Source organism: Dendrobates tinctorius, unplaced genomic scaffold, assembly GCF_039654945.1.
Source record: "Dendrobates tinctorius isolate UK_male_01 unplaced genomic scaffold, ASM3965494v1 ptg000150l, whole genome shotgun sequence".
Taxonomy (NCBI): Eukaryota; Metazoa; Chordata; class Amphibia; order Anura; family Dendrobatidae; genus Dendrobates; species Dendrobates tinctorius.
This window is the reverse complement of record NW_027361817.1, coordinates 1,577,183-1,597,290: the sequence shown is the minus strand read 5'-3', so window position 1 is coordinate 1,597,290 and position 20,108 is coordinate 1,577,183. Positions and strand designations below refer to the sequence as shown.

Genomic DNA, 20,108 nt, shown 5'->3' with positions numbered 1-20,108 from the left:
TATCGGGGCGAGGGTGTATGCGGCGGAGGAGGAGCTAACTTGTTTTTTTGTATACTTAGTGTCGGCCTCCAGACGGTAGTAGCACACACCCACAGTCTCTGTGTCCCCCAATGAGGCGAAGGAGAAAACTAAAATTATTATTTATGTATATGGATTTTTAAAACACAAAAGAAACAAAACAAAAAAAAGGCATAAAAAGACATCTGCAGCCTTTTGCTTACTACATGTGATAAAAAAGAAATACCGCAGCCTTTTGTTCACTACATGGCAGAACAAAAATTCTGCAGGCTTGAGAATAGTACATGTCACAACAAAGAAAATTATGCAGGCATTGGTTTTGCAATACTACATACCATAATGTGACCAGGAGCCGTTCCTCAGGAGGAATCGCACGACGGAGCTGTGTGTCCTGTCTCCGGATGGCATCTTGGACACGACCAAGCAAATCACTGAAGCTTTCTTGGGACATCCGGGTATAATCCATAAATTTCTCCGGGTTTGCCTGGAGCTCACTGTAGAGGGAGTGGTACACTCCAAGGCTCTCCCGGAGTTCAATAATCGGATGTATCCACAAACGCCGCCGCTGCCATCTTCGCTGCCTCTCTCTCTCCCTTTGTTGATGGCAAGCAACTGCATAAGCCTGAGCCATCGTGATGTCCAGATCCAAGTTGAAGTGAAAAGTCTTCCAGCGCAGATCCATGTTTCACAAATGAAAATGCAAGCAAATGTGAAGAATTCAGCTGTAAACGGGGTCTACATAAAGAATTCCCATGACACACGCCCACTGGTGTCCAATTGGTGGAGTCTGTTGCAAGAATTTTGCAAGGATTTTCCTCTTGTGAAATGTGACACCAAGACAACCCATGCGCATAAAACACGCAAACGCATGGAAAAACGCTTGCAAACGCATAAAAACGCTGCGTTTTTTTGTCGTATTGCGCACGATGATGCCACGAAAAATCGCTGCGTTCACAAACGTTTGCAAGCGTTTTTAGCATGCAGTTCATGTGCACTCGATGCGCTGCACAAAACGGCTCAAGTGTGAAACTAGCCTTACAGCTACCGGAAGCCGGTGGCTGCGGCTGTAACTGTGCGCACTGTAAGAGAAATGAATATTTGTTGCCAGTGCAGTGAATATTCATTTCTCTTTAGCAGCGGGCACAGTTACAGCCGTAGGCTCCTGCCTCCTGTGACCCGCCGCTCCCCCCTCCCCCAGGGGGCGTTTTCAGAACAAAAAAAATGTGCTGAAAAACTCGGCTTATACACGAGTATACACGGTATTTATATATAATGATTACATTTCTCCAGATGTGACCTGAACATAAATCATTAATATCATGGGTTGCTCTGGCCATCACTGACGCCTACTCTTAAAGGCCACATTCACACGTTCAGTATTTGGTGAGCATTTTACCACAGTGTTTGTAAGCTAAAACCAGGAGTGGGTGATGAATACAGAAGTGATAAGGTATTTTCTATTATATTTTTCCTCTGATTGTTCCACTCCAGGTTTTGGCTTACAAATACTGAGAAAAAATACTGAACATGTGAACATGGCCTAACAGTTTTTCTCTGCGAATAACATAGTATAAAGGTCCTTTTACACAGACTGATAATTGATAAACAATTGTTCGCTGGCTGATTGCATCTTTTATGAAGTTTCAAATTAATAATAGTAAGTAGCACATTGACAACAATATGCAACTGATTTTTTTCTATTAATGATTATTCTTCCCCATACATAATGATGAGCTTTAAAGGGGATGTCCAGTTTTATTAAGGAAATAAAATGGCCCATAAAATAGATCTGATTAGAAAACAGGGTGTACTTACCTACCTCCTGCCAGACTGATGTCCGGGCTGCCAACACATCAACAGCACATAATGGCAATCATCTAGCCTTAGTGGTATTGTGCCACCCCATCAGCATGAATACTGAGCCCAGTAGGTGGTTTTGAGATGAACCAGACAACTCCCTTTAAGGCCCCGTCTCACTAAGCGACTTACCAGCGATCCCGACACCGATATCAAGTTGTCAGGATCGCTAGTAAGTCGCTATGTGATCGCTGGTGAGCTGTCACACAGACAGCTTCACCAGCGATCAGCACAGCGATGCTGAGCGCCCGGCATCGCTGGCCATCCTGTAAAAAATAGAATCAAAATAAAAAATATAGTTATTCTCACCTTCCGACGTCCCGTTCAGCCATCCTGCCTCTCTCCACGCTCCGGTCCCAGTGATCCTTTGCATGAATGACCGCGAGATGTCACGGTCTCGCGGGATAACAAAGTCTCGCGGTCATTCGTGCAAAGGATCACTGGGACCGGAGCGTGGAGAGAGGCAGGATGACTGAACGCGACGTCGGATGGTGAGAATAACTTTTTTATTTTTTTATTATTTTTTACACCTGATCGCTGGTCTCCCGCTGTCACACACAGCGATGCGTGCTGGCCAGCGGGAGACCAGCGACCAAAGAAATGTCCAGAGGTTTCTTGCAGCGATCAGCGATACCGGCAGGGGGGCCGCTCGCTGATCGCTGTCACACATAGCGATCTCGCTGGTGAGATCGCTGTTACGTCACAAAAGTTGTCACTCAGCAGCGATCTCGCTACCGAGATTGCTTAGTGAGACGGGGCCTTTAGTCTTGTGATGACGCAGTATAATGGCAGCCTTTGGTAAATGTCACCTCCTATTTGCTTTGTGTTACAACTACAGTACAGTAATGCTTTATTATATAGAACTTTTTTTTTTTACCTCGTTTTCCACAAAAATAAAAACCATAAGATCTTCTACACCATCGTTATCTACATCTGGAATTTTCAGCACTGGTTTTATAAGCGTGGACTCAGGTGCAAATCTAGTTGGCTTTTCCCACAAGGCATGTCCTGAAAAACAAGAGCTGGTGTATAACAGGCAAATATCAGGATTCTACAGTAATAGAGGGAAAGGGTTAAGAGACTTCTCCAAGTCTATCGAACAGGACGTATAGAGTGGAGCACAAGATATGCTAAAATACTATGTGTACAAGTTTGGTCCCTAAGCTCCAGTTACAGGGATTGTCGGACCTGGTGCGGCCATGTTCAAATTCATTACTAAACGTAGACATAATTTTTTCCCTAATATTTACATTTCAACCAAGTTGTGGGGCATATTCTGCATGTATTTATTGCTGTGATATGTGTATCTCCAATAAATATAGAAAGATATATGCATGAAGAAAAACAGATGTGGAAAAAAAGACAAATGCATTCCAATGTTCAGAACATTGTTGACTAAACAACATATGAGTTCAAAATTTAAAAGAAAACTAAAAACATGCAGAAACCGCACACAAATAATATGGATATATCATAGCACTTTCTCCCAGAATCATCTGCTCTCCTGTGATTTTATTTTGCCTCATAGTGCAACTTATAGTGAACTAAAAGAAAAGAACTCTTCTCTAGCTTTTCCGTTTCAGCTCCTTCTGTTTACTGTCCAGCCTCTGGTGGTATGCCAGATATGTGCAGCAGGAGCCTCCCCCCCCTCCCACCTTGTCATCAGAAGGACAAGTAGTTTGTTAATCTCTGACCTCCTGGCTAATCTTCACAGTCTCAAAAGAATAACCCTGTTCTCTCTCCTCTCTGCTGCTCCTCTAGGAGCCAGGAGGTCAGAGATTAACAAGCTCTTTGTCCTACTGATGACAGGCGGATGGGAGGGGAGGCTCCTGCTGCAGATAACTGGCACACCATCAAAGCCTGACCAGTAAACAGGCACTGCTGATTAACTATTTAGCTGCTACAGTCCAGTTAATAGCGACCCCAGCATCTAAACTGTTAGGGAAGAGTCAGACGGCTGTATAACTCGTACGAGGATCACAATACAATGCTCGGAATCGCTGACGGCTCTCCCAACCCGAGAGGGACACCATATACTTCTATGCATCTGTCACGCTCAGGTCGGGAGAGCCGACTGCCAGTCCGAGCCTTGCGATGCGATCCTCGGCCAAGCTATACAGTCGCCTGACTCTTGCCTTACACAGTCTTCCAAATTATGAAGTTAAAAATCATCAAAACGTTTTATATACCCCAAAACTGTACCAACTCAAAAAACAGGCTTTCATTAAAAAAAAATTACTCAAAATGTGACGAAACAAAATTATTTAAGACTGAAGACATACGGTATTCAAGTAACTCACTGAGTACTCAACTCATTATGCAAAAATAATACAATACCTCTATATTGATAAAAACAAGACAAAGGGAAAAAGTAAAAAAAAATTAAGCAAGAGAAAAAAAAGAAAAAAAAAGTTTTGTCTCCAAGGCCTAAAATAATTTATTCCTATGCTTTATTCTCTAAGAAGGAGAAGGAGTTGCTTTTGCAGACGTTTCACCCTTACTCCTGATTCTGCTGTCTGCTCAAGGTTTAAGTTAATGCCAAGGTCATCAGCATTAGTTTAGGGCTCTTTTCATTAAATGCCGAAGGACAGTAATTGAAACAGCAGTGAAGTAACCCCTCTAACACTTGGAAGAGATCCCATCATAAACCTCCACAATGCACATTCTTTACCAAAGTAAGCTATAACTGGACGATTGCCTCCAAATAATTTGTAATAACATCTTCAGTTTTTAGGAGATCAGAATCTTTAGGTAATCATATATAGAATGATGTTTATAGATTTTTTTCTGTTAGTCTCTGTGAAGAATATGGGGGATATAATTTCATGCCAATCGACTGTATCATATTCGTGTGATCCTGAGACAGGAAACCTGGCTTAACAGGTGGTCCAGCTTCAACAGCTCCAAGTGAAAAGCTCACACTCCCTGCCGGGATTCCAAATTGCTTAACTGCTTCAAACAAATCCACCAGACAACGGGGAGCCATAATTTCATAAGAAGTTATGGAGATATCTTATATCCTAACCATATACATTTTCGATATCTTGGAAACAGGTCGAACGCCTACCGGGGTCTCAACCCATTCTAGCACTCCGGGATGGGGCGATATGTAAAATGGCTAGTAGAAGCCAGGTAGCAAAGCAGTGTTTGGTCTTCAAGCGTAATGGGAGCCTGGCCAGATCCGATGGCAACAAAAGCGCCTCCTTATGACCTTCTGTTGAGAAGTTATAATAGGTTTTGGAGGTTCATGTACCAGAGCCAACAGGAGGTCGGCTGGGGCCATCCCAGGAGTAGGAAAGGGCACGACCAACCAAGGGGTTAAGTGCTCATGTGAGGCTTGGCCCTGGGTACTCTTCTGAGGAAAGTCACGCCATGTATTGTGTTGAAGAAACTGGAAACAGCTGGCACCCCCACACCTCCCATGTGGCTGCCAGCATCAAGGCTACCAGCTTGTGTGTTATCTGCTTATACTTATTGTAATACCACCTGCATTTTCTTATCTGACCATTGTATACTTCTATCAATTGTGTATATAGTGTTTTGTTTAGTGTGCTCTTAAGGCAATTAAATATCCAATTTAACCTTGGAATGCTCTTTTATCTCGATGCAGTAATCCACAAATCCGTATTTTTGGTTTAACAGTACATGCTCCCGGGGGTGATTTCAGGCCCGATATCCCGTTAACGGACCCGGCTTACATCGATCGAGGAACTGGTGGTAGTCCTAGAAGTGCACTGTTTCACTGGAGCTATTGAAAGGGGACGTTCAGCCTGTCAGGCTTGTGAGCGAGTGTCGCGACACGCCAGCGGTCATGGGCCACCCTCTCTCACTCCCTGTGCCCGTGTGCACAAGTGATGTTTGTGTAAAATTGTGCCAAGCTGACAATATGTATCTACAGGGGGTGCGGAACATCACATTGGTGAAAGTTGTGAGACCGTACCTCGTGACCTCCCCATCGTATTAGTGACATCAGGTGGGGCTGCGAGGTGCAGTTCTTCACAGACTTAATTTTAATAAAATTGTCTGCCACAATTGTAGTAAAGCTTAGTATCACTGAAATCAAAATTTGATTTTTATACTTGTAAATAATCATTTACATGACTGTTGCGTTATACAGAATGAAAACATACCTGTTGCAGAATCAATTGCTAATATAAACCCAGATTTTCTTATGATTAGACAAGCAGCATCGTCCATACCACCAAGATAATGGATTCCGCACTCCACTAACAGTACATCATCATCAGAAACAGGTCTGACCCATAGTGTACTTCCATTTGTCCCAGACAGGGCAGATAAGAAGAAGCATGGTTGCTGAAAGCCTGCAAAAATAGTTATAAAACATTACAGTTTATATTGCTGTATCACTTATCTGGTGCTGCTGGGGAAAGCTGGTGGTTGGTCCTCATTTCTCTTACAGGACAGTGTAGAAGAGAGGAGAAAGAGGAGGAAAATCAGAGGAGGAGGAAAAGAGAGGAAGATGAGGAAAAGAGAGGAGAGGGAACAAAGGGGAGGAGGAACAAAGAGGAGGGGGAGGAAAAAAGAAGAGAAACAAAGAGGAGTAATGAATGGAGGAGGAGGAAAACATAGATTTTTGTGAGTACGCACCGTAAAATCCTTTTCTCCGAGACGCTCATTGGGGGACACAGGTACTGTGGGTGTATGCTACTGCCACCTGGAGGCTGACACTAATTGAACAAAAAAAGGTTAGCTCCTCCTCCGCCGCATACACCTTCGCCCCGATTGCGGGCGGAACTGTTTAGTGCAACAGCAGTAGGAGAACACAAAACAAATCAGCCTTAATGCAGAATACAATCTGTCTGGAAAAGGACCACCGTATTCTCAACAAAAATATATTGATTAAATAAACAAGAGCCAACTGGCTAATAGGGTGGGTGATGTGTCCCCCAATGAGCGTCTCGGAGAAAAGGATTTTACGGTGAGTACTCACAAAAATCCATGTTTCTCCTTCGTCTCATTGGGGGACACAGGTACTGCGGGACGTCCTCCCTGGGTGGGAGATTGACTCACCGATCCAAGTCTACATGCACCTCTTGTCTAAAGGTGCGCCACTGCTGCTTGGAGAACTCTTCTACCCAGGCTCGCATCTGCCGAAGTCTGAGTATGCACATTGTAATGTTTAGAAAATGTGTGCAGGCTGGACCAGGTCGCTGCCTAGCATACCTGCTCCGCCGAAGCCTGGAGCCGAAGCGCCCAAGAGGCGCCCACTGCCCGAGTAGAATGCGCCCTGATCCCTGCTGGAATCGGAGTGCCTCTAATACGGTAGGCCTCCTGAATAGTTAGATGGATCCATCTGGCAATGGTCGACTTTGAGGCTGCGAGTCCCTTCCTGCGCCCTTCGGGGAGCACGAACAGCAAGTCCGTCTGGCAAAAGGGTGCCGTCCGCGACATGTACCTTCTGAGAGCTCTCACTAGGTCTAATGTGTGAAGCGCTTTTTGGACATGATGTACTGGCGCTGGACAAAATGACGGCAGGACAATGTCCTGATTAATGTGAAAAGAGGACACGACCTTCGGCAGAAAGGTGGGAGCTGGTCTGAGAACTGCCCTATCCTTATAGAAGGTGAGAAACGGAGCTCTACAAGATAGGGCCGTCAACTCCGAGACCCGCCTAATGGAAGTTATGGCTACCAAGAATACCACCTTCCTCGACAGGTGTGACAACGAAACTTCTTGTAATGGCTCAAACGGAGCCTCCTGCAGGACACTCAGGACCAAGTTAAGGTCCCAGGAGTCTAGAGGCGTTGTATAGGGGGGTACCAAATGTGAGACCCCCTGGATGAACGTCTTCACCTGCATATTAGTAGCGATTGTTCGCTGGAAGAGGACAGACAAGGCCGATATCTGTCTCCTAAGGGAACTCGGGGCCAACCCTGAGTCTAGGCCTGACTGAAGAAAAGCCAAGATGTTGGGAATAGAAAAAACCAGTGGAGCAACCCCGCGGTCTCGACACCAACTAAAGAAGACCTTCCAAGTGTGATGGTAAATCTTTGCCGAGGTAGGCATCCGGGCGCTAACCATTGTAGCGACCACTTCATGCCCAAACCCCGCCTGGGTCAGAATCCAAGATTCAACGGCCATGCCGTCAAACACAGAGCCCCTGAGTTCGGGTGGAAGATCGGTTCCTGGGACAGTAGATCTGGGCGCTCTGGCAGTCGCCATGGGACGTCGGTGAGCAGCTGCACTAGGTCTGCGCACCACGCCCGACTGGGCCAGTCTGGGGCTAGTAGAATTGAAGGAACCCCTTCTGTCTTGATCTTTCTGACAACCCTCAGAAGTAGCGGCAGAGGGGGAAACAATTATGGAAGGAGAAACTGGTTCCATGGTAGAACTAACGCATCCACTGCGATCGCTCGCGGGTCCCGAGACCGCGCGACAAACACGGGTACCTTGGCGTTCACCCTGGAGGCCATCAGATGCACATTCGGTGTTCCCCACCATTGGCAAATCTGCTGGAAGATCTCGGGGTGCAGGGCTCATTCCCCGGACACGACACCCTGCCGGCTGAGGAAGTCCGCCGCCCAATTCTACACGCCCGGTATGTGGACTGCTGAAATTACCGAGTGGTTCCTCTTGGCCCAGCGAAGTACATGTTCTACCTCGCGCATGGTTGCCTTGCTGCGCGTGCCCCCTTGATGATTTACGTAAGCCACTGCCGTGGCGTTGTCCAATTGAATCTGGACAGGACGTCCTGCTAGAAAGTGCTGGAAATGTTGCAACACCAGCCGCACTGCTTGAATTTCCAACAAATTGATCTGGAAGTGTGCCTCCTGTCGTGACCATTGCCCCTGAATTGCATGGTGACGGAAAACTGCTCCCCAGCCGAGGAGGCTCGCGTCGGTTGTGACCACCAACCATTGATCTGGGGGGGAAGGGCTTCCCCTGACAAAGGAAGGAACTGCTCATCCACCACTGTAGAGACTTTCTGACCTGAGAGGACAACCGGCACCGATGATTGAGCGTGAATGGGCTATTGTCCCAGGATGTCAAGAGAGCGTGTTTGCAGGGGACGCAGATGAAATTAGGCAAATGGAATTGCTTCCATTGCCGCCACCATCTTCCCTAGCACCCTCATCCCGAACCGAATGGTGTGAGGGACTGGCTGCTGCAGTTTCCGGACTCCCTGCCAGAGCGCTAGAGCCTTGTCCAGAGGGAGAATTACCAACCCTCGGGAGGTGTCGAAAATCATCCCTAAGAAAGAAATTTTCTGAGCTGGGACAAGGGATGACCTCTTCCCGTTGACTTACCAACCTAGGCGGGCTAGGGTATCCAGCATGATGCTGACATTCTCTTCGCATGCCCGAAATGACGGGCCCTTTCACAAGAGGTCGTCCAAGTACGGCAAGACAACTATGCCCCGAGAGTGCAGAACGGCCATGACGACTGCCATTACCTTTGTAAACATCCTGGGGGCGGTAGCCAGCCCGAAGGGTAGTGCTACAAACTGGAAGTGCCGACCATCGATGGCAAAACGTAGGAACCTCTGATGTGGAGGAAAAATAGGGACGTGCAGATAGGCATTCTGGACGTCTATTGAGGCCAAGTATTCCCCTTGCTCCATTGCCGATATAACTGAACGGAGAGATTCCATTCGAAAATGTTTGATCCTGATGAACTTGTTCAGGAGTTTTAGGTCCAGTACCGGCCTGACTGTCCCGTTCTTTTTGGGGACCGCAAACAGATTGGAGTAAAAACCCTGAGTCCTCTCGCACTCTGGTACGGGAATAATGACTCCGTTGCGCTGGAGTACCTTGATGGCTCCCAATAAGGCCTCTGCCCGGGCTTCCACTTTGGGAAGCCGGGAAAGAAAAAATAATTTTGGGGGATACTTGACAAATTCTATCTTGTACCCGGACGACACTAATTCCGCGACCCAGACGTGGCAGAACCGGAGCAGACGGCCGCCCACCGTGTCGTTTTCGGGTAACGGTTGCCCCGAGTCATTTAGCTGAGAGTTTTTGGGATCTGGCTCCCCTTGACCTGGGCTGGCGAGCCCGCAACCTGCCCAGCGGGTTGACTCTATATGTGACCTGACGATCCCTGTCTTGGTTGTAGCGAACTGGAGCGGCGGAACTGGCCGCTGCCATCCACCCGGGGTTACGAAATGCCCGAAACCGGGCCTGAGGCTCACGAAACGGCGGCTTAATTTTCTGCTGTGGCAGAAAACTGCTTTTAACCCCCGTAGCATCAGAGATGAGTTGGTCTAATTTCTCCCCAAATAGGCGGCTACCTTGATAAGGCAGGGAAGTCAAGGATTTTTTGGAAATCGAATCGGCCCGCCATATCCTTAACCATAGAGCCCTCCTAATGGCAATTGCATTTGCCGCCGCTGGTGCTGCGCAATTAGCAGCATCTAAGGAAGCATTGATCAGGTAATCACCTGCCATCGCGATCTGACTCGCTATCTCTGATACCTCCGTCGGCAGGTCCCTATCCTGCAAGACTTTATTTAATGATTCTGACCATGACATCATGGCCTTGGCTACCCATGTTGCTGCAAATAAGGGAGAGAGAGCTGAACCTGATGCCTCATAAACCGAGTGGTCCAAATTCTCTATGAGCCGATCTGTGGGGTCTTTATTGGAAGAAACACTAGGTACCGATAACAAAGACTTCGAGGCCAGGCGTGACACTGGCGGATCCACCACTGGGGATTCCGCCCATTTCTTACAGAGCTCCGGTGCAAATGGATACCTTGCTTCCAGCGTTTTCTGGCCCGAAAACTGCCTGTCCGGTCGTTCCCTGTGACGCTGCACTATGTCCTCGAACTCTGGGTGAGTGCCAAATACTCTATGCGGTCGCTTGGCCCTCTTAAAGGACACTTTATGACCTGAGGCCAGAGAAACATCATCCTCGATACCCAAAGTCTGGTTGACCGCTTCAATGAGACTGTCTACCGTTTCCCGACACCCTGGAGCATCTAGGTCCAGGGGCTCATCAGTGTCATAACCCGAACTCTGTGTGCTCCTGGATAGCGGAGACGGTGAACGAGACGCCGCACTCATGGATGCTGAAGCACCGGACGGGCCCGGAGAAACCGTGTGGGTTCTCTTCCTATGTGCCGGTCTAGAGTGAGAACGGCCCCTGCAGGCCGGAGGCTCTTGTGAGATGGATGATCCCTCCCAGACATGCGAGCCGCCATCTCTACCCCCATCTGGGGCCCGAAGGGTCACGATCACCTTTGTCAGAGATGCCATGGACCGGGAAAGCGATAAGGCCCACTCCGGGGGATCCGGACCCCTGGGCGCGCTCGGAGTCACAGGCTTCGCATAATTTTTGGCTCCGTGCCCGTGGAAACCTAAGCCCACAAGAAATGCATGCGGCATAAAGGAACGTGTGCGATTTATTTTTTCCGGACATATTGCTGCCAGGCCTAATTTATATGAGGGTTACGGGGAAGGGAGAAGGTGGAAAACACCACCTTTAATCGCCCGTAGCGCGCCTCCAGGGTCGGGGTCCACTCACCCAATCCTGTGTCCCCACGTGCTCCTGCCGCTGCGCTGCCTGCGTTTCCTCTGGGTAGGCCGAGACGTCCTCACCCGATCGCGGCCTACCCTGCAATGAAGCCAGGGGCTCAATTTGTTGGCGTCCGCCCTAGCCCGGGGGGGGGGCCGCCGGAAATGATGTCACGCCGGGGGTGTGACCTCTGCCCGCGGCCTAGTCACGGCCAAAGCCACGGACTAAATTTCTCATGCCTCTCATTTTGTAATTCAGCCAAGTTGGTCAAAGAGCCTGCTTAGTAAACAGAAAATCTTGATTTCGAATGTCATGCGCTCTCTCTACCGCCGGCACCCGGCGAATGTGAGACCCCCTATGCCGCAAACACAGGGCCCCTGCAGGAGGGAGGAGGAAAAAGAGGGAAGGAGGATTGCCCTATACCTCCCAAGACGCCTGGAGCCTCAGTGATTCTCCGGGACGCTGCCGCAGGATCCTCCCCAGCCCTCCATACCTGACTCCGGATCCAGCATACCAGGTAGAGGGGATGGGGTTAATTTCTGGATGGTGCAGGGACCCCAACTCCATCTAACCCCTTCAGGGGGTGAGGAGAAGGACCGTCCGCCGCTTTGCAGCACCGCCGTCTAGCGTTGGTGGAGCAGTGGGGGCCGCACAGACTAGTCTTGTGCCTCTGTGCAAGCCCATGGTTTCAATACCTAGGGGTGGACAGAGCTAAGTCCGGCATTATGTCCCACGTTGCGGGAGAGGATACGTGGAGGGATACTCGCACGTGCTCGCCCGTTGATGGTTTGGGAAAATCGGATCCTTTCAATAGGATGCGTTGCCCCTGTCTTATCTTCATAAAATAAAAAAGAAAAATAGAAGTCTGGGGAAAAAGACCCAGATATGTCCCACGGTGCGGGAACGATACTCAACGCGTGCTCGCCCGTTGATGGTTTGGGGAGATCGGACCCTTCCAATAGGATCCGTCGCCCCTGCCTCATCTTCATGGAAAGGGAGAAAAAAAAAATAGTTTGGAGACATCCAGACGTGTGTGCCTCCAAAGGAGACACTAAGCAAAAAACTGAGTTCCGCCCGCAATCGGGGAGAGGGTGTATGCCTCCAGGTGGCAGTAGCACATGCACCCACAGTACCTGTGTCCCCCAATGAGACGAAGGAGAAAAGGAGGAGGAGGAAAAGAGAGGAAGAGGAGGAGGGAAAGAGAGAAGAAGGAAAAGAAAGGAGGAGAAGAAGAAGAAGAAAGGACGAGGAGGTGAAGAGGAGAGAGGAGCAGAGAAAGGAGGATGAGAAGAGTAGGAGGAGGAGAGGAGAAGGACAAGAGGAGGAGAGGGACAAGAGAAAGAGGAGGAGGATGACTAGAGGTGGAGGAGAAGAGTGAAGGGGAGAGGAGAGAGTGAAGTCAAGATGAGAATGAAAGAGAGCAGTAGGAAGAATGGTTGAGTGGTGGAGAGCGGAATAGACAAACACATTCTTTGCTGGACCACTCATATGACATCCTCAACAGGAAAAATGGATAGGGATTGTTAACTTTAAAGGGAACCTGTCATATTGAACAAACATTCTGATCTGAGTGCTGCGTCTTCTAGATTAGCTGCGAAAATCAATATATAGTTGTGTGGAAAAATATTTAGTGTAACATGTAACTTATTAACTTAAATCGTTGCTCTTTCTTTGCGTAGGAGTGTGGAGTGCAATGCGAATAATTGGCGCTTAAGAACCATTTCAGTATACACACTAAGAACCAGAAAGCTGCTAATCACTAAGTAGGTTCACACAGCAGACTCATTATTTTACTAAAATACAAATTATACTGAATCTTTTGGCATAACAGAATATATCATTCTGTCCAGCATATCCTGTTCTATAATACATTGCCCTTAGATGGCACAACATTTCCACAAGTTCAAGTAACACAAAAGGTTACTCTCAACATAAATGGTTAAAATTGTAAAGTTACTTTAAATACAAACAATTTGTGATTAAAAATCCTCTTGGTTCTTCAGAATGGAGAGATTGTTACATTTATAGTTTATTGCACATTGCCTAGGTCTGGCCACTTCTGCAGTCTATTAATGGTGGCTGGTCTCCCAAGCAAGAAGTGCAGTGCTTACAAACTCTCTCATAGTGTATGTAAGCGCATGGTGTAAGAGCAATTAGTTGGCCGAATCACTGGATCCAGTCTACTTCAGTGCCTCTGCGCTCATCTGATGCGGCAAAGGCAAAGCTGTGTCTGCATGGAGCTTCAGAGAGTGCACAATTTGAGTAAGTGGCTCAACCATGCCATTGGTCTGAACTGTCAATCAATCAGGAGCACATTGACCCCCAGCAAGTAGGAACATGGGAGGCAAAGTAGTGGTGTGCTCTTGGGGAGCAATGATGGGTATAACATGTTGGAGGGGGGGGGGGGGGGAAAATAAACCACAGGTGAAAAGTAATGGGAGGGGAAAAGTATGGGGAGTTCAAGAAATGTTGTTCAACAACAGAAGCATTTATTTAGGTTCTGTTCTCACTACATCTGGTAAATTATGAAACCAACTTTTGCAAAGAATATTGTTTACAGTGGATACCACTGACTTATATCGGGATTCAATGGGAGGTCACCAAGGTCTTCATTGGCAAGAACAGAAAAAAAATAGATTTCCTCACCGACCATCATCCAGCATTGCCTCTTGCCTGCTCTTTTCTCACATGGCTGCAGTAGTGGCATCTCATCCATATCACCCAATCACTAGGATCATGAGTCTTGAGCCATCTACCGTAGCATCGCGGCTGAGCCCGGCAGTTACATGGTGTGGTCAGGACGATACCGCTGCAGCTGTGTCGACACAGACCAGGAGAGGCGGCGCTGGAGCAGAGGTCAGTGAGTAAAGCAAGTTTTGGTACTCTAAGCAGGACATGTTTAAAAAGTTAATTAGTAAAAAATAACTTTCTTTATCGCCTTATTGGGGGACACAGATTACCATGGGTGTATGCTGCTGCTGCTAGGAGGCTGACACTATGCAAAACAAGAAAATTAGCTCCTCCCCGGCAGTATACACCCACCGACAGGCACCGAGCACCTCAGTTTGTGCTTAGTGTCTGTAGGAGGCGGACCGGGATCTCCCCAGATCCGCTCTTATTAATATCCTCTTTTTTCTTTTAGGTTTCCAGTCGAACCGTTTAATCTTTTCGCTTTATTTTTCAGGTTCTCCATCAGGAAACAGGGTGTAACTATCACCCTGATTTCCCATATTAGGCGGCTGAGCGAGCAGTGTGGTGTCATCCACATCGCACCTCTCAGTTCCGCAGGCAGGACTTTGGCCCTATCACCTTCCGGTGCTAGGGGCCGTGGACAGGTGGCTGGTCCTTGCCAATTCCCCTCCTCACCCCTCTCTCTGGACAGGGCTGAGAGGAAGACGGCGGTCGCATGAGGTCTACGCCGTCTTCTACTAGATGTGGGCATAGAGGATAGTCTCCAGTGGCTTTCACCGTGGGCCCCTGTGACAGCCTCTTCAGGGACGTCAGGTAAGTGCCTGTACGATCCCTCCAGGCCCCACATCATACCCAGCCTGCCTGCCAGCCAGCATACCTCTGCAGCACTAGATCCCCAGATTCGAATCTCCTGCCCCTTCTCCTCTGCATGCCGCGCGCCGACCTCTCAGCCGCGCGTCTCCCTTCCGGTGAGCTTTCTAGAGGACAGGTCAGTGAGCATAGGGGGAGTCGTCCGCCCTCAGTTCAGTATCCTACCGGTGCTTATATCGCCCCCCCCCCCCGGAGTGCCTTCATCGGTTCAGGCAGTGCGGGGCTGCGGCGTCCGGAGTCCATGTAAGTTTCACTTTCGCTTTCATTTGGGCGCCTCAGCGCGCTCCTCCTCTGTTCTGAGCGCGCTTTTCCTGCGTGCCTTTTTCTAACCCATCACAGGGCTCCTTTCACTTTGTTACACAGCCTCCTCCGTTTTTCTCCAATCGCGGAACAGCTGCAAAGCTCCGCCCCTCTTCCTTATCGGGTGTTTCCTTGTCCCTCATCTCTCTTCCTGCGCTGTTTGGGGGACACTTCAGCATTCGGCTGCTCATCTGAATCTGGGTAGGCTCTACACTGTGGCGCTAATTAGCTCCCCTCTGCAGTTTTTCTCACGACCTATTGCGGTCTCTCAGCGCATTTTTACTTATGCCCAACCCTTCAAGGGATATCTGCTTCAGGCCCACCGCTACTCATTACGCCTGTGCGCGCTGTAAAAAGAAGTGGGCTTCGGGTCGCCCGTCCCCCTTTTGCCCGTCCTGCAGTCCTTCCGCTATGTCTGCATCCCAGGAGCACGCAGAGTCCCGGGCTGAGGACGCTCAACCTCCCCCGGAGTGGGCCATTGTAATGTCTCAGTCGGTCTCTGACTTGACTAAGGTTTCCCAGTCGCTGGTCCAGGTCTTGGAACGACTTCCACAGCTGTCTACTGCCACCTGCGCGCCGACCGCCTCTCAGGGTGAGTCGTCCGCTCCTGACCGCGACCTTCCGAGAGACAAAGCAGGAGCTCTAGGAAGCGGGCTCTGTCTGCCTCGTCCTCTAGCTCGCAGGGTCCCTCTGAGCCTATCAGGTTGCATTCTCCTTCCTCCGATGGCGACTCCAGGTCTGGTGATGACTCTCAATCGGAATCGAGTTCAGAAGCAGACAATGTTTCTAAAACGCGGGACATGGTCGATAGTCTCATTTCGGCTATTTTTCATACCCTTAAAATTAAGCAAGACAAGGCTCCCCCTCAGGAATGCTCGGTACTCCTTAAACGAGCAAGACCTCCGTCTCGGACCTTTCCCAATCACAAAGATTTCGATACTACCTTGGCCAAACACTGGGAGCGCCCTGAGCAACGTTTCTCAGGCCGCAAGTACTTAGACGTGCTGTACCCTTTTGAGGCAGACCTGCTCACAAAATGGGCCAAGGCTCCCGAGGTGGATCCCCCGGTTTCCCGGATAGCCTCCAAAACGGTGCTATCCCTACCAGATGGAGCATCGCTTAAAGATGCTACGGACAGGCAGATCGAATCTCTGGCTAAGTCGATTTTTGAGGCATCCGGCGCCTCTCTCTGTCCTATTTTCGCATCATCCTGGGTAGCGAAAGTCATATCCGCTTGGGCAAAAATCCTTCGCAGGGGCATATTGGCAACAGCTCCTCAGGACGAGTTGGCAGATCTTGCAGATCACATTAACCATGGGGGTAAATACCTTTTGGCCGCCTCCTTGGATGCAGCCGGGTGCGTGGCCAGGGCAAATAGCAACATAGTAGCTATACGCCGAGTTCTTTGGCTAAAATCATGGAATGCGGATACCACTTCAAAAAAGTCCCTTACTAATCTGCCATTCCACGGTTCTAGGCTCTTTGGAGCCAAGCTGGACCAGCTAATCTCCGATGCCACTGGTGGTAAAAGCACCTCTCTTCCACAGTCTCGCCCACGACGTTTCCTTAATAGAAGGGGTTTTCGCCCATTTAGGCCCTTTCGTCCCTTCTCGTCCACGGACAGATCTGGCCAGCAGGATCGCTCATCTACCGCTAGAGAGCGAGAACAGAAAAAGCCATCCTACAAACCAGCTCCCCGCTGGAGATCTAGAGGACAATATTCCAGGGCTTCAGGCACCAGTTCCGGCAGGTTTTCTTCCAAGTGACGGGTCACCCCCACCTGGAAGTTCTTCCAGGGTGGGAGGCAGACTTTCCTTTTTCGTGGCTGCTAGGCTGTCTGTTGTCGACGACACTTGGGTCAGAGAAATCGTCGCATCCGGCTACAAGATCGAATTTGCTTCCCCCCCCGAACAGACGTTTTTTCCGGTCTCGGCCTCCGCGACAGCGGTCCCAGACTCCGGGGTTTCTCCAGGCCATTGCCTCCCTTCTTTCCGCCGGAGTGATTGTTCCCGTTCCCTCAAACGAACGTTTTTCCGGGTTCTACTCAAATCTCTTCGTAGTCCCGAAGAAAGACGGCTCCCTTCGTCCAATTCTGGACCTCAAGTTGCTCAATCGCCACGTGAAGATTCTTCATTTCAAAATGGAGTCTCTTCGGTTGGTTATTGCCTCCATGGAGCCCGGGGAATTCCTCTGCTCTGTGGACATTCGGGACGCCTATCTGCACATTCCGGTTTGTGTGCAACATCAGAAGTATCTTCGTTTTGCTATTCAGGGAGACCACTATCAGTTCACAGCTCTTCCTTTCGGCCTAGCTTCAGCGCCCCGTGTTTTCACGAAGGTGATGGCGACCGTCATGGCCATCCTTCGCTCCAGAGGGATTCTCATCATTCCTTATCTGGACGATCTTTTGATCAAGGGCTCGTCTCGTCAGGACTGCCTCCAGAGTCTTCAGATCACTCTGGACACTCTCGGCGGCCTCGGTTGGCTAGTCAACAGGGAGAAGTCCATTCTGATCCCCACTCAGCGTCTGACCTTCCTGGGCATGGAATTCGACACGGATCTAGCCAGAGTGTTTCTTCCGAGGGAAAAGATTGCGGCTCTTTCCAAGGGCATCAAAATTCTCAAGAGGCCAACTCCCATTCCCATTCGGTCCTGCATGAAGGTTCTGGGCAAAATGGTGGCTTCCATGGAAGCAGTGCCCTTTGCGCAGTTTCATCTTCGCCCCCTCCAGCTGTCTCTGCTTTCAGCCTGGGACAAGACCACGATGTCCTTGGACCGTCCTATTCTGCTCCCTCTCAGAGTGAGGCAATCCCTCACTTGGTGGTTACTGCCAGCGTCAGTTCTCCAAGGGAGGTCCTTCCTTCCGCCTCGGTGGCAAGACATCACCACCGATGCCAGTCTTCTGGGATGGGGAGCCGTGTTCCATCAGAAAGCGGCCCAAGGACACTGGAACCCACAGGAGACTCTCCTCTCAATCTTCTGGAGATCAGAGCAGTCTTCCTGGCCCTTCTTCACTGGCAGCCTCTCCTCTCCGGCAAGCCGGTCCGTATTCAGTCGGACAACGCCACAGCCGTGGCGTACATAAACCATCAGGGGGGCACGCGCAGCAAGCAAGTAATGTCGGAAGTGGCCAAGATATTCCGCTGGGCAGAACGTTACGTTCCGTCAATCTCCGCCGCTCATATTCCAGGGGTGGAAAATTGGGCAGCCGACTTTCTGAGTCGCCAGGGCCTAGCGTCCGGCGAATGGTCCCTGCACCCCACAGTCTTCAATCAGATATGCCACCGTTGGGGCACCCTGGATGTCGATCTCATGGCATCTCGGATGAACCACAAAGTGCCGCAGTTCGTAGCCAGGTCCAGGGACCCTCTAGCCATCGTGTGCGACGCTCTGGTGATTCCGTGGTCCCAGTTTCAACTTCCTTATCTGTTCCCGCCTCTGGCCTTGATCCCACGAGTGGTCAAAAAGATAAAATCGGAAGGCGTACCAGTGATTCTTGTCGCTCCAGATTGGCCAAGACTGCCTTGGTACGCGGAACTGGTGAACATGCTCGCGGACGTCCCCTGGAGGCTTCCAGACTGTCCAGACCTTCTCTCGCAAGGCCCCCTTTACTACGAGAATTCTCAGTCTCTGAGTTTGACGGCATGGCCGTTGAGGCCGCAATCCTGAAGGAATCAGGTCTGTCCAGTCAGGTTATTCAAACTATGATCAGAGCCAGGAAACCAGCCTCTTCCCGCATTTATCATAGGCACTGGAAAGCTTTTTTCCGCTGGTGCGATGATAAAGTCTTTCCAATGTCCTTTTCCATTCCATCTATTCTTGGGTTTCTCCAGTCTGGTTTAGAAGCGGGTCTGTCCCTCAGTACCCTCAAGGGCCAGGTCTCCGCTCATTCTGTCCTCTTCCAAAGGGAGCTCGCTTCCTTACCACAGGTCAAAACCTTTCTCCAAGGGGTTTCCCATGTGGCTCCTTCTCATCATTCGCCGATAGACCCGTGGGATCTCAATCTCGTTCTTAGCGCTCTCCAGAAGGCGCCATTCGAGCCTATCCAGGACATTCCTTTGTCCCTTCTCTCATGGAAGGTCACCTTTTTGATTGCCATTACATCCATCAGAAGAGTTTCTGAATTGGCGGCATTGTCCTGTCGTTCCCCTTACCTGATTCTCCATCAGGATAAGGTCGTCCTCAGGCCCGTTCCTTCTTTCCTTCCAAAGGTGGTTTCCTCTTTCCATATCAATGAGGATATCATTCTTCCATCTTTTTGTCCGGCTCCCTCTCATCCGCTTGAGAACTCTCTCCACAAACTGGACGTAGTTAGAGCCCTGCGTGTCTATCTCGCCAGGACCTCTTCCTTTCGTCAGTCTGATTCCTTGCTGGTCATCTCTGAAGGTCGCCAGAAAGGGCTTCCGGCATCCAAATCCACGATCGCTCGTTGGATTCGTTCTACTATTCTGGAAGCGTACCGACTTCAGGAAAAACGGCCCCCTCCGGGGGTAAGAGCTCACTCCACCCGGGCTGTGGCGGCTTCGTGGGCTGTTCGTCACCAGGCTTCGGCCATGCAAATTTGCAAGGCTGCAACCTGGTCATCCTTGCACACCTTTGCGAGGTTCTACAGGGTTCATACCCAGGCCTCGTCTGATGCAGTTGTTGGTAGGAAGGTTCTGCAGGCGGCGGTGGCTCACCGGCCGACCTAAGCCTTTTCCAATTCTTTCGTTCCTTTTTGCTGTTCCCACCCTTGGGACTGCTTTGGAACGTCCCATGGTAATCTGTGTCCCCCAATAAGGTGATAAAGAAAGATGGATTTTTGGTTCTTACCGTAAAATCTCTTTCTTGGAGCCTTCATTGGGGGACACAGCACCCTCTCTGTTTAAGTTGTACCGTGTTGGGTCTTAGAGTCC

The 20,108-nt window shown here is 49.7% G+C and overlaps 1 protein-coding gene across 3 annotated transcripts in view; it reads right to left on the bottom strand.

Moving 5' to 3' along the window:
- FAM234A (family with sequence similarity 234 member A) overlaps positions 1 to 20,108 on the bottom strand; it is a 96,167-nt gene that overhangs the window by 65,407 nt on the left and 10,652 nt on the right. For all 3 annotated transcript variants that reach the window (XM_073546647.1, XM_073546645.1, XM_073546646.1), the window contains exons 4-5: positions 6,006 to 6,197; positions 2,753 to 2,883 (exon numbers count right to left, since the gene is read on the bottom strand). In XM_073546647.1, coding sequence (XP_073402748.1) covers positions 2,753 to 2,883; positions 6,006 to 6,197 — 323 coding nt within the window. The remainder of the gene's footprint in view (positions 1 to 2,752; positions 2,884 to 6,005; positions 6,198 to 20,108) is intronic.